Source organism: Schistocerca americana, chromosome 1 (assembly GCF_021461395.2).
Source record: "Schistocerca americana isolate TAMUIC-IGC-003095 chromosome 1, iqSchAmer2.1, whole genome shotgun sequence".
Taxonomy (NCBI): domain Eukaryota; kingdom Metazoa; phylum Arthropoda; class Insecta; order Orthoptera; family Acrididae; genus Schistocerca; species Schistocerca americana.
Genome location: NC_060119.1, coordinates 595641573 through 595657346, shown reverse-complemented (window position 1 = coordinate 595657346; position 15774 = coordinate 595641573). Strand labels below are relative to the sequence as shown.

The 15774-nt window shown below is 37.1% G+C and overlaps 1 protein-coding gene across 6 annotated transcripts in view; it reads right to left on the bottom strand.

Annotated features, from left to right (window-relative positions):
- Positions 1–15774, bottom strand: part of LOC124606870 (calcium homeostasis endoplasmic reticulum protein) — a 377438-nt gene that overhangs the window by 83254 nt on the left and 278410 nt on the right. For all 6 annotated transcript variants that reach the window (XM_047139002.1, XM_047138971.1, XM_047138963.1 and 3 more), the window contains one exon: positions 168–290. In XM_047139002.1, the coding sequence (XP_046994958.1) occupies positions 168–290 (123 nt within the window). The remainder of the gene's footprint in view (positions 1–167; positions 291–15774) is intronic.

Genomic DNA, 15774 nt, shown 5'->3' with positions numbered 1-15774 from the left:
CCTCCATGCACTGTTCCATACGCAGTGTAACTCGCTATGTAATAACTTTCAATAAACTATGAAATCCACTAACTTTTCAAAAGATTAACTAATATCAAAAGAAAAGTTTGTCTGCATTAAATCAGTTCAAAATTCTTACACTCTGTCAATAGATGATCTATACTTACAGGAATGATGGTGGTGTCGGACTCCTATCTGGGCTCCTTTCCTTGCGATTATCTCGGCTGTCAGGACTTCGCGAGCCGGACCGGGATCTTGACCTGGATCTCGATCGTGAATGTGATCTCGATCTGACAATTCATTAAAGAGAAAACCAAAAACACTTAAAGATATACAGATAAGGGAACAGAGTAAGGGAGAATAATTTCACGCATAGGGTATACAGACAGGATTTGTTGTGAAAGTAGTGATAGCATTGAATTTTAAAACACTGTTGCAATGCAGGATTACACATTTTTTAGATACAGTATCTTCTCAATATCTGAGACAGAAGGGAATCATCTACTTACCAAACGACATAACAGGAGTATTGTTGAAAGAAAAAAAAAAAAGAAGTGTCTCTCTTGTTATATATTCTTGTCTCAAATACTGTTAACATAAACACTTTTTTAAAAATTGTGTTTTCATTTTAAATTGGATGCATTATCTAGTCTGTCTTTCCTCTTGATAAATGCTACAGAACACAGATGAGATTGCTTCAGAAAGAGGTACGCATGGTTTCCTACTGTAGCCCATGTTGTAGCTCGCAAGCTGCTTCTAAAAATGGAACTTTCAATGTTCATGTAAGAGGCCTATATAGTACATCCCTTTGGTTGCCAGCAGCTGCGCACCACACAGAAACTGACCATGAAAGACTTTCCATGCTGTCACAATTTAAACTGATTTAAAGTATAAATATGACACAAAATTTCTGTAGTTACTCCAAAATTCACTGTGGCTGAATCACAGTTTGGCATGACAAGCATCTCTGAGGAAAGGAGCAATGGGGAGAACTTATGTACTACTGCCCAAAAGTAAACACTAAATGAAAATATGTTAATTAGCTGTATCTCCTTCCTGTGTGTTCTTGTGGCTCAAACAAAACAAAATTTACCATTATCACACATTTTCACCATACACTCCAAGGCAAGACAATTTTATCATTCTACGAGAAGAAGAATTGTGAGACATATGAAAGGATTTTCTCTTTCTTCCCTGTTCTTAACTTTCTGCTTTCATGCTGTTATGGTGTTCTGTTGTTTCACATGCAGTTGGAGGAATTAAAACAGCCAGTTTTATGATTCATTACTACTTCAAAACAACAAAGAATCAAGACTATTGTTAATATGTACTTACATATTCAAAAAGGAAAAAAATCATCACTGAAACATTCCACATTACAGTGAGAGATTCCAACTAAGTATGAAACTAATAAATATCAACCAAAAATTTCATGTAATGCACACCACAACTGACGCAACAAGTACTAGGGAATAACGCGTAAAAATATTGATAACATAAGACATTTTGAGTATATGACTTCTGGGTGCATTAATATGTCTTAAAATTCTATGTTATAATGAAAGAAGAATGCAAGGTCAGTTGTCCATAGACGAGTGCTCTTACCTGGACTTCATACTACATGACCATGATTTTTACTGTGTAATGGTACATTCTTCATTATGTACAATTATTGCAAAACATTTCTGTGTGAATAGAGAGCTTTCAGATCATGAAGAACAGCAATAATAATAATAATAATAATAATATGATGATGGCAATGACAACAATGAGGATGATAATAATTAAAACCATAAAAGCAATAATAAAACATCTCCCACAAGTACGCCACCACATCAACAGAACATCACATCATGTAGTGCTGTGTTATAACAACTACACAACAGTGAACTATTTCATTAATCGTCGAGTTATTTGGCTCTCCAGACAATGGAGATTGGCAATGAGTGCTGCATAAGAATGAATGACATACAACAATAGTTTCATTCAGTGTGAAATGGTAGACAGGTCCTTCTTGTATTCTCACAAACTTTTTTTATATGTTAACAGTTTCATACGTAGTAGTTACCACGTTCGTATGACCTAAAAACTACAAGGAAACAAAATGGCTGGCCAAAATGTACTTCCAAGAGGTGAAATCCCAATTATGTCATTTGACACATACAATAATATCAATACTGTAAAACTGTTGTGCTTGCCTGTCTGTTTGAACACACTAATCTCTGAAAATACTAGACCAATTTTCATTAGGTTTTCATGGGTAAATTTAGTGTAGCTTGGGGCAACATACAGGCTTTATTTCATCAAAACTGGATCATGTGAAAAAGATACTGTGATTTAAAGTTCTATCTAAAACCGTCGCGTCTGCTGTCTGAACACACTAATCATCAAAACTACTAGATGAATTTTCAAGGAGTTTTCCCACATAACTTGGGCGCAGCTTCAAGCATCATATAGGCATTATTTCATTAAAATTGTGTATAAAAGCCAACATGATTTAAAGTTTTCTCTAAAGCTATCATGTCTATCCGTTTGAAAACACTAACCTCCAAAACCGGTGGATGGATTTTAACAAGTAATTAAGAGTGTAGCTTGGAGCTATACATAGGCTTTGTCATGAGAAAAATATCAGAACTTAAAATTTTAGGAGTCTACTCAGCTTTGTGTGTGTGTGTGTGTGTGTGTGCGTGTGTGTGTGTGTGTGTGTGTGATATTCACTAACACTCTGTCCTACATTTTACATTAGTAATGGAAGACAGTAGACGTCAAAGAAATGTCATGTTAACAATGAATGAAAGTTTTGGTCTGAAGAACAGAAACTGAAATCAAATTCATTCCATTTTCTCGTCCTCCATTACAAGCTTACAACAATTCATCATGTTGATGCTAGAATTATTTACCATATCACTCAAAACATCATCTTATAATATTTAACTGAAATTATCCGACCACTTTAAAAAAAGTTTCTGGCATCCTGCCCAACAATGTGATCACGCTTGCATTAATGGATCTTGTCCTCTTACACACAAATTTCAAAAACCCGCACAACTTATAAAAATAATTTAAATACTACTGGCTTTCACACTTGCATTAGTGTTTGAACTAAAAAAATATGTTTTAGATAAATGTTATAGTTTATTTGATGGCTCATTTTTATTATAAGTTTTAGGTGCCCTGAATGAATCTTCCCCTCCACAGTGATGTGTGAACTGTTGTGAGAATTTGTGACAGATGAAAACTTTGTGCCAGACTTGAGACTCAAATCTGCTCCATTTTTGAGTCTCCGTCTGGCACAGTTTTAATCTGTCAAAAAGTCTCACAACAGTGAACACACTACAGAAAAGTGAAACATTCTTTCTGGAAACAATCTGTAAGTTATGACCAAGATATTTCATTGTTATAAAATTTCTTCTAGAATTACTAGTCTAGCAAGGTACCCAGAAGTGTTCCTCCAAAGTTTCAAAGGCAGTAGAGAGCTACTCTTAGAATTGAAACTGTGATGGTAGATTGTGAATCTTGTCTGGACAGCTTAGCAGTCAGTAGGACACACTGACTGTCAAAGGTCAGTGAAACAACTGTTTTAAATTTTCATTTCACTCCTTTATGTTTACAGTAATGAAGGAAGAATATAAACATAATTAATCATATCACTGCATTGTAAAATTTCTGTATTGTTTCTCTTTTTTGGAATTAACACCTATATTTTTTCACACCTGCAGGTAAAATGATCTTTCTACCACATTCTCTTTAAGCTATATTTTCTTCAAACTTACAGGATCTGAAGGTCAGAGCCCAGACATCTATTTCTAGATGAACTACCATACACTTCTCAAAAACACACTAAAAATTTGCTTTTGAAGATCATAAACACAGTTACATACAAAAAATTTTGACCTTTTCAACAGAGCAGCCAACAGCTGCACACATATTGTTTTTGTCTTGTAATTGTAAGGCCTCTGGTTTGATTCTTCAAAGATGCTATGTTCACATACAATTCTTTGCTGTTTTCATTTCTGTGAGAGGTCTATATGACACCTCGCCAGCTCTCACTATTTATCACATCAACTTGTAACAGTAATATGTTCTTACCACATGACTCATATTCTATAACCAATGTACAGTATGACAATTGCCAAGAGAACAGACACGTCTGTGACAGGATGGAAAGTTTATAATTTTATGGAAAAAAGAAAAAGGAGCACAAGGGAGATTTGAACATGGATCTCCCAGCTGGCAGTTCAACACTGTGACCACACAACAAGGACGTCGTGATTTTTGCTATGTGCTCGATGTTGCACATCTTAAGCTTAGTCAGTTCATCGATTCTATTTTGCTTATTTTTTCCGTGGTTCAGTACCTGTTCTTCCAGTTTTCATGGTTGATCTGTGTTCAGTTTTCCGCTGGGCCATTTCACCACTAAATCTGAGGGGGCTGTAATGGGGAGTTTCCCTTGTCAGCAGGATATCAGCACCAGGAGAAACAAAACTGGCGGTCTACAGACTGGAGTGGGGAATGTTACATCCCTTAATTGGGCATATAGTTAGAAAATTTAAAAACAGAAATGGGTAGGTTAAAGTTAGATGTGTTGTCAATTAGTGAAGTTGGTTGGCAAGAGGAACAGGACTTCTGGTCAGTTGAATAAAGGGTTTTAAATACGATAGCAAACACAGGGAATGCTGGAGTACGTTTAATAATGAATAAGAAAATATAAGAAAATAGGAATAAAGGTCAGCTACTATGAACAACATAGTGAATGCATTATCTTAGGTAAGATTGACATGAAGCCGATGCCTATCACAGTAGTACAAGTTTATATGCCAACTAGCTCTGCAGATGATGAAGAGATGGAAGAAATATATGATGAGATAAAAGAAATTATTCAGATAGTTAAGAAAGACGAAAATATAGTTGTGATGGAGGACTGTAATATGCACACTGCATAATAAATGCCTCTTTGTGCCATTTTTTATGAAATGGCTTTTCTTTTTGTCTTTGTCAGTTCCAATAAATTATTTCCTTCTTCATTCAATATCTAATGAAAAGTTCTCCATTCACAGCATCTATATTTCCAGATACTATTTCTCCTTGTGTTCACACAAACAATCAAAATAACACAATTTAATCCATTCTCATATGATACCAGTCAATCTGGGGGAAAAAAATAAAACTTTCTGGAGCACAATGACATTTTGGTGCCTCCGAGGCTCTCTTCAGCTGAAGGCTCTCTTCAGCTGCGTGACTATCAAGTTTTCCTCCCCCTAAATTGTTTCTTGTCAAATACCAACAGCTGTTTTTTTTTTAATACATATTTTTATTGGTTGTGTCAGACAAGTAAACAGATCAGTGAGAGCTGAGATGCGTTTTGCAGGTACATTGTTTCTCTTTATCCTACTGTATTACTAACCAAAAACATGTAAAGTTGGTTAACTTTTTATATTGCCTTGACAATGTAAGCTAGGTAAGGATGATGACATTCAAAGAAGTGCATCTATGTTAGTACAGATCACAATTTTCAAGTACTTTCATTTCAACAATATTACATGCTAAAGTCTGACAATTTTTTTTTAAATGAAATTATTTCATTCGATGCAACAGGATGACGGATGTGTGTCTGATTGTACTGTATTCGGAGGAAGCTATTTCAGGAATGAACACATTTCTGATTAATAACTTCAATGTCATAGTTAATTATTCTTGTAAGCTGAAAAGTATTTCAGGCTGTGGGGAGAAATTTTCATAATGAAGAATATCCAGGCATCTTCTAAAATGCTGAGATATACATCACTTTTACTGCATTCATAAGTGCTGAAAATGATTACGGACAATCATGTTTACCACAAGGAAGTTTTATTGAATGCACCTTATAATGAGTTGATTCTGTACCCTTGTACATTTGTATACTGGCAGGCAGGACTGCCATTATGGTAATTACTCATGACCAATTTCTCCATCCAAGAAGTCAGCAGGAACTGAGGCAAGGCATAATAATATAATCAAGACATCATATTGACAAGATGGTAGTACTGATAGATAACAGAGCTACAGTAAAACAAAATTATTAAGTTGCAACAACTGTCATTCAAGAATTTATTGTGCAAAGATGAATAGCAAAAATCATGAACATGAAACCCAAACACGAGCACTGTAGCACCTAACACACTGTGCAAATTATGAAATGTATATTGACATTAAATGGACCAAAAGTGAATCCTCTCAGTTATAGTGTGTGCGACACATTTTATTATTTCAAGTTGCACTTCCTTGTTCAATATCATTTGCTGTGCAGTAATTCTTTTTATAATCAAATTGTAGTCACGTAACAAGAGGCTAGAGAATAATATGGGTGCTAAAGGCCTTTCAATCACCACAGTTCAAACGTCTGCAACACTATGACTTACGTATTGTTGCGATGGGTTTCATAGTCCACCACCACCTCCACCACCAAGCTGGCTGGGTCTACTTGGAACATAAGCCTCTCCATCCCTTCATCTCCTTCGACACTTCTCTCACTCTGTCCTGGTCTTCTCCTCTCTTATTCACACATTTGTTAACTGCAGTGATCCATCTGTCTCTTGCCATTATTTCACGAGTCTGTCTTATTACCCTGCTAACTTCCAGTCCTTTAAAATGCTCATACCACCTTAAACTTTTGCATGAGCTACTCTTCCACTATTTCTCTCACTGTCTCATTCCTTACTCTATCCATTCTAGTCTTACCCCGCTATTCTGAAATTTCATCTCGCAAGCCTGTGTCCAGCTCACCTGCCTTTTATTCACTATCTACCTTTCTGATACATTTTTGAGTACTGAAGTGTTATATGCTTGGTATTGCTGTATAGCATTTGCTTGATTTTTGGTGGAACATCCTTGCTCCATACTTCTTACACTCTGCTGGAACCCCTGTGCTTGCCTTCCCCTTTCACTAATCTTCTTATCATTCCTCCAGCTGTTTCCTTTTATGCTCCTGAAACTTTCCACTTTTTTCAATACTTGCTCTCTATTGCTTCCATCATCTTATTCCTCATTGTCACAATAATTTCACAACTCGTTGCATTACATTTCAATCTATAATGTTGTATTACATCTTCCCATATGCAATAATGAGCCAAAATATTATGACCAGAATGAGATTTTCACTCACCAGCGGAGTCTCGGTCTTGGTCCGGCACACAGTTTTAATCTGCCAGGAAGTTTCATATTATGAACACCTTGTTAATAGCTTGTCTTTCCATCTTTGGGATGAAATACATCACTGATTCTACGCATCACAAATATGACAATTTGTTGGTAGGTTTGTCGAGGTATGTGGCATTAGATGTCTAAGCACAGGTAATGTAATTCACGTAAATAAGGAGCCACTGATTTGCATACATGGTGGTGGCACCCGATAGCGGCCCAATGGGTTCCACAGGATTTACATCATGCAAATTTGGTCACCAAGATGTCAATTTGAGTTCACTAAAATTCTCCTCAAACCACTGTAGGATGGTTCTGCCTCCAAGACATGGACAACTATACTGCTGAAAGATGACATGGCCATCAGGGAAGGCATCAAACGTGAAGGGATGCAGGTGGGTTGCAACTGTCAGCAAGTCTTTGATTATTACCACAGGTCCCACACAAGTGCAAGAGAATGTTTCCTGTAGCGTAATACAGCTCCCACAAGCTGGTATCTGTGGTGCACTGAACATTTCGAGCTGCTGTTCACTTCAATGACAGCGTTTTGGAGACGACCAGCGACGTAGTAGGGCGAAATTGTGATTCACTCAAACAGCCGACACATTTGCATTGATTGATGGTTGAATACCGATAGTCCCGAGCCCACTGCAATCATAATTGACGATGTCATTGGGTCAACATATGAACACGTAGGGGCAGTCTGCTGCGGAGCTCCATGTTCAACAATGTATGATGAACAGTGTGCTCCGAAACATTTCCGCAAGCACCAGCATTGTGCTTGTTTTGCAGAGATGCTAGAGATCACCATCTACCCTCCTTTAATGAGCAGATAAGCTTCTGAATCCCACGATCTGTGAAGAGTTGTAGACATCCAACCATTTAGTGCCTAGTGGTAGTGTCACTGTGCTTCTACCTCTTTCCATGGTTGCTCATGACTGTAGCACGTGAACGTTTGACCAGCTTCGTTTTCAAAATACTTGTTCACAGGCTCTGCATAATAATAATCTGTCCTTTGTTAAAGTTGCTTATCTCAATGTGTCTCCCCATTTGCAGCCCATATCTTCGCTAAGGTGATCTCCTTCCTGTGTCTGCTCCACTAACATGCTTTTCTTAGAGTGTCATGTGCCCGCAATGCCACCAGGTGGCAGCCAGTGTTGCGGTGGGCTGTGGTCATAATATTTTGGCTAATCAGTGTATTTTGTCTCTTCTCCTCCTCTTCCCTGCACCATTAAATCTTTGGCAAACACCATTGCTTTCACATTTCCATCTCCCTTTCATGCTGCCACTTCTGCCATTATCCCATCCATAATGGTGAGGAAAAATGGTGAGGATAGTGCACTCTATCCATGCAGCTCTTTTTCTGATCTAACAAGTTTGTCGTCTCACCACCTCCTTTTACCCAACTCACATTTCTCAATACATTTCTTTTATTCTTCTCGAATGAGCCTTCCAATTCCCCCTTTCTGGGGGGTTATCCAGACCTTGCTACTTTTACACATTCTACATGTCCAGGAACACCATTACTAAATACTTATCATACTCACCATGTCTCTCCTTGCACTGCCTTATGCTAAAAATTAAATCGATTGTTGTCCCTCGTGCTCTAAATCCATATTGTTCCACTCTCTGTTTTCCATACTCTCTTTTCCAAGATCTCAAATATCTAGGTAGCATGACATATCAAAGTAACGCCCCTAAAATTTTGACACAGTTTCCCACAATCTTTCTTAAAAACTGGCACTACAAATTCTCTTTTTCCAGTCTTCAGGCATCCTTTTTTTTTCTTTTGATATTGCTCTCATGACCTGACAGAGACACTATACTCCACCAATACCATCTGCCCTCACAATCTTCGCATCGACCTCTCGTCCAGTCCAGGTGCTTTTCCTCTTTTTGTGGTCTTTATCACTTCCTCTACTTCTGTCCAGGTTAGATCCAGCTTAGCATTCTCCACATGCCCAGGCTCCTCATTTTCCTCTTACCATATATCTATGGGGGTTTAGTAACTCTTCAGAATGTTTCTTTGACATCTCCTTGATTTCCTGTATTTTCTCAATTTCTGTTCCTTCTTTATTCATTCTGATGTTCCACTGAGGACCTTTGTACTCCCCTCACTGTCTTCTAACACAATTTTTGCCCATTCTTCCAGTAATTTCTCCTTCTCACCTGCTACCACTCCCACAGCCACCTCATTCTTCTCAGTGTATTCATTTCTTGCTTCCTCTGTTTTCTCTTGAAACCATATATGAATTGATTTGCTTTTCTTAACAACATCCACCCTTACTCTGTCATTCCACCAGAGGGTTACTCTCCACCTATTCTTATCACTGATTCTTTCACACACTTCCTTTGCTGTTTCCACCACTGTTTATTTGATTCTTCACTATTCCTCCTCTACTGACTGATTTCATCCTCTATCATAATAATTTATTTATTTATATTTGTATTATGAGTGGCATTGATCCCAACAGTATTAGAGTTTCTATGCTAAAGAACAAGTGTCGTTGTTACTGTTGCTGCCGCCGCCACCACCACCACCACCACCACCACCACCACCACCACCGATGACGACGGAAAAAAAAGAGCCAATAACACATACTCTATTACCTGGCAAGCTGAAATGGTGATGTGGATGTAGGAAGAACCACTGTACAGTCACACTCAAGTTAAATTAGTGCATGCTGATACATCACAGAGTGAACATGGAAGGTGAGTGTGGGAAATGTCTTTGCAGACAGGCAGGAGGGCTTGCAATTAACATAATTAAATTTACTGATGATGAGAAAGAGAATGGGTTTATCGTGCCAGTGGAATAGGTGGTGCAGTGTGCACCCAAAATGTTAAAGCTGAGTATGATCGCAAAGACAGTTTTTGTCTCGCAGAACTGAACTTCAAGGCTAGCAAGGAAACTCCCGGAAAAATGAATCTGTCTATGGGACTTGAATTTTAAAAGGTTCCAACAAACATAAACTTTTGTTATGTGTGAATGAGAGGACAGAAGGTCATATTAAATTAAGTTTTTACGGAAGAATGAAGCATCATAATCAATCCTGAAATATTTTCTGAAATGTCCTTTGCAGTAGACTAATTTGTACATTATTATACACACTCTCTCTTATTGCATACGGTCTCGTCCACAATCATTTGCTGGGAAAAACCATCCTGTAACTCACAAAGAGACAAGTGGGACTGACTTTTAGAAACTATCTATAAGTTCACGAATTGTGACATTGTCGAAGTAAGGTTCTCCGGTGATCAGGAAATTATTTAAATTATTATAAATCCAGTCTCGGATCACAAATGTTTATTAATTTCAGACAACGATAACCACACTCAAATCTAAAATGAGCAACACAGTTAGCATGATGTACAATGTTTCCAAATTACAGAAAATACAATTTGTGTAATACACCGCATTTATTCAGGTACAGAAATGCTGTCATAGTTGCTTCTAGTGATTTCTGTATTTTGCAGACTTTGTGAACACAATCAATCTAGCTGTATGTTGATTTAAAGGCCTGAAATGGTCATCACTGACTGAAATTAATAACCTCATTAATAAACATTTGTTGTTTGTGACTGGATTTAGAGTAAAACATCTATAAGGTGGTTGGCAAATACAAAAGATAATACGATGATTAAAATGGAATGGCTAAAGATTACAAAAACTAAATAAAATAAAATAAAATAAAATAACTGAATAAAAATAATGAATAGAGCCATTCTGAAAGATTTAAAAACAAAACTGTGTAACACCTGAAAGGAATCAAATCCATAATCCTTTGCTAGTCACAAATGTATGGTAGAACCTTGTTAATCTGACCTCGGATGGTCCAACTTCGCACTTACTCCGACCATTCCATTTTCAGTGATTGTTTGGACTTGTCTGTGATATAGATCAACAGGCAGTTGACTGATGATAAGTGAGTTAGTTCGAATAGTTTTAGTATCTAACTCGAGAAATAATTATTATTGTGCACACATGTTTCATAAATTAGTGACACTGTTCTTCTTACATATTAAAGTGTGTAAAGCTAAATTATGGCCTCAACTAAACGTAAACATGTGACACTGTCATTAATGGAGAAACTGAATGTACTTGTAAGGTTAGAGAAAATGAGCCTCTTCAAAACATTCAAAGTTAGCTAGGTGTTGAAGTAAAAAATTGTTAAAGATTGGTGAAAAATTGGGAAAATTTTTGAAAGTCACACAATGACAACTGATAAGAAGAAAAAACTAAAAATATACAATATGCAAGAAGAACCCTAAAAGAGAAATTCCAGACAATGCTTTGAGCAGGAGAGAAGACAAAGAACTCCTTCATTTGGACAAATCATAAAAATTAGATGGAGCCAATGAAAATGAAAAGTTTACTGGTGAAAGCTGGCTATAAAGTTGGAAAAAATGCCAAGACATTCAAAATGTAATTAAGTCTAGTGAGAAGATGTCTGGTGGTGAAACAGCTGCCGAGGAATTTATTCCAAAATTTGAAAACTTAACTAATGGGTTTATGCCGTTCCCTGATCAACTGTGTAACATTCATGAGTGCGACTTAAATGACAAAATGCTCCCTAAAAGAACTTTTGCTGCACAGAATGGGTCAGTTGTTTGTCAATGCAGTACTGTAATAAGATATATATAGTTGTTACACTGTCACTCACAAAAAAAAATTTGTACCATATTATAAAGATGTATTTCACAGTTCGGACACTACTGTAAATTACACTTTCGTGTAAGTTTTTTTTAGTGTGTTAACATTTTCTTTTCGTTTTGTTACTGTTTTGACATGGAAGAATATATCAGACAGTATTTCCAGTTGAAAATCAAAGATGTACCATAATGTATTGTAAAGTGTTCCTCTGGTAATCAGACACGATTTGCGTTTCGATCATACTCCCAGTTCCATAGAGGACAGATTAATGGGGTTCTATTGTATTTAAATCCCTACACTAAGCTACTGCTCTCAATAACACGAAAAATTTTATGCTGTAACACATCACGTCACATTACTTATTTTTTGTTATACTTTAAAGAAGAGACAGCATTGGTCGTATATTTTTGTTTATTATCGCAAAATCGATTTTCGGTCACTTAGTGACCATCTTCAGTGCTGTAATATATAACTTGAATTAGTAAGCACTGGTGTCAATAAGCTTACGGCGATCACGAGTCTATGCGATAATAAACAAAAATATACGGCCAATGCTGTCTCTCCTTTAAAGTATACCCATTATCTGGTTGTAGTGCACAGGACACTATGGAGTCGCCAATCAATTATTTTTTGTTGATTACTTAAAATGTTACACATTTGGAATATTTCTAGCTATTGTAAGTATCCAAAATGTGTTTACATAATGATCACCAGTGAGCACTTCAAAATTAAAAGAAGGGACAAGGCGCTGATAATGTCACTTCAGAGTTAACTACATCAGAACGCCAGATTTATATAATTTATTTGTGTCAGACAAGTGACACTCAGAAACTGATATTTGATTGGGTTAGGAAAATTAGATTCAGAGGAGTGTATGCCAGTACTACTTCCCCCTCCTTACTTCTCGGACATACACACAACAGTGCTGCCACAGTGGGGAGACTACCACTTCACTTTGCTGAGTATTAAACACACAATCACCAACATGAAGCAGAAACAGTTAAAAGACACCCAACTCATAAGTGCAGTGGTTTCAACCAGAAAAAATTCCATCAGTTTGTGAGCCACACAAACGAGTGGGCAACAAGGTAAGTACGAGGGTCACTCCAAAAGAAATGCACACTATTTTTTTTTAAATCCATATTTTATTCTACATGTTTGAAAGTTATACAGTGTGTAGATACATCCTTTTGGAACAAAATTTTCATTTCTCCACATAATTTCCATCCCTCTCAACTAACTTACTCAATCTTGGAACCAGCACCTGTATACCCGCAAGGTAAAATTCTGGACCAACCTGTTGGAGCCACTGTTTGGCAGCATGCACGAGGGAGTCATCATCTTCAAACCTTGTTCCATGAAGTGAGTCTTTCAGTTTCTCAAAGAGATGATAGTCACATGAAGCCAGGTCAGGACTGTAAGTGTTGTCCATCTGAGTTTTGTGATCGCTTCCATGGTTTTTTGACTGACATGTGGCCGTGCATTGCCTTGCAACAGAAAAACATCCTGCTTTTGCCGATGTGGTCGAACACGACTTAGACGAGCTTGAAGTTTCTTCAGTGTCATCACATATGCACCAGAATTTATGGTGGTTCCACTTGGCATGATATCCACAAGCAAGAGTCCTTTGGAATCGAAAAACACCACAGCCATAACTTTTCCAGCAGAAGGTGAGGTTTTGAATTTTTTTTTTCTTGGGTGAATTTGCCACTCCATTGGTTGCCTCTTTGTATCTGGTGAAAAATGATGGAGCCATGTTTCATCACCTGTCATAATTCTTCCAGAAATTCATCTCCACCATTCTCATACTGTTCCAAAAGTTCGCTGCATACTGTTTTTCTTGTTTCTTTGTGAGCCACTGTCAACATCCTGGGAACCCACCTGGCACAAACCTTTTTTAATGCCAACACTTTCAGTATTCTGCAAACACTTCTTTCCCCTGTCCCAATGTAGCATGACAATTCGTTCACTGTGATGCGTCTGTCACCAATTCGTTAACTCTCTGCACATTGTCTGGAGTGTGTGCAGTACGAGGCCTGCCGCTGCGAGGATAATCCTCAATATTGCCGTGCCCGCTTTCATCATGTAGCCTGCTTGCCCACCGACTAACTGTACTGCAATCGACAGCAGCATCTCCATACACCTTTTTCAACCTCTTGTGGATGTTTCCCACTGTCTCGTTTTCACAGCACAGGAATTCTATAACAGCACATTGCTTCTGACGAACGTCAAGTGTAGCAGCCATCTTGAAGACATGCTGTGATGACGCCACTCACAGGAACAGGTTGAACTAAGTTTGAAAACAAGAGGGAAGGTTGTATCTACACACTGTAAAACTTTCACACATGCAGACTAAAACTGTATTTTTACAAAAATAGTGTGCATTTCTTTTGGAGTGACCCTCGTAAATTCCATGCAGGACAATCAAAACTGTACAGTGAACCAGAATATTTCACACAAATGACATAATCAAGGTGCTCCTCCAGAAACTGAGAGTACCACATTGCATTCACAGTTCAGACATGTGATGACCAGTGCCATGACTCTTCTGGTGCCTTTGTGAACTTCCACAGCAATACCTAAGCATGAAAGTGGCATCAAATGGAAAGACTTGCACCAGGCGAACAGTCTACCCGATGGGAGGCTCTTGTCACACGACATTATTATTATTGACAGTCATGTCTGTTTACAATGTATATTCATGTTCATTATTTAATTTGTGCAGTTACCTAATTTTGACACTGTGTTATTTCCAAGCAGCTGATATTGAAATATACCATTACGAAAATCACATTAAAATAATCACATTATACTGTGATAGCTCTACTTAAATGAATGACATCAACTAATGTACATCATGTTTTACACTGTTTAAATATTGTAGTCACCTTATACATATATGACTACATGTCATAATCCATAAATAAATGTGCATAGAAGCCAAATCATAATGCTGAACCAACACGTCATATAAAAGTAGCTACAGCTACAAGTTTTGCAGCTTGACAACTACAAACAACTTTTATAATGTTGTCAAAGATATCCTTACAGTCAACATTGCAGAACTATCAATAGCAACATGCAAGAGATACATTACATTTATTGCTGGCATATTAGCTTTAACTAACATATTGTATACTAAGTAATCACTTATCAGTGACTGAAGATTATGTGAGGACATACAAACAAATGTATTAAAAGTATTTTCTACAGTACATTGAAAGTAATTCATAAAATAAATACAAGCTTCATAAAATATTTGAAGATGTGTATTATATTAATAACTGGCACTCTGGATCTTACAAATGTATGGACGTACAAGCAAACCTATTGACACTTAACACAGTACTACAAAAGCCATTCGTCAAATAAATACAAATTTCATAAAATATTTTAAGGTTAAAAATCCCATACATTATTATGTCGGCATTAGCCGACACTTTTACCATTTATTACTTGTAGTAAAAGAATGGCAGCTACATTTTATTTAACAAACTAGCCTGATATACATCAAAACATGTGACAGTTTCACATTTAGTACATGGCTGAAGTTATAATAAATCTGAAATTATATTGTCCACAAAGAATAAGGAGATTCTTCTCACAAAGGACATTCTATAACAACAAGTATGTACCTCTACTTCCATCTTCTATTTCATCAAAAGGTACATAAACAGCAATCATAGGTACCAAATTAGATGATGATAAAAGAGAAACAGAAATATGCCAGCAGTAACACACAATCAACATTCACTGCGGAATGCACTAATGCACTCACTGAGACACCAAAACATTCCACTCAAGGCCAAGTATTTCCTCTTATTTTAAGCAAATTACTTGGTATCACATCAAATTATTCAAAGAAAAATGGATGGTAACCAGATATTCTAGCTTTTCTACATCTATACTCCGCAAGTCACCCAACGGTGTGTGGCGGAGGGCAC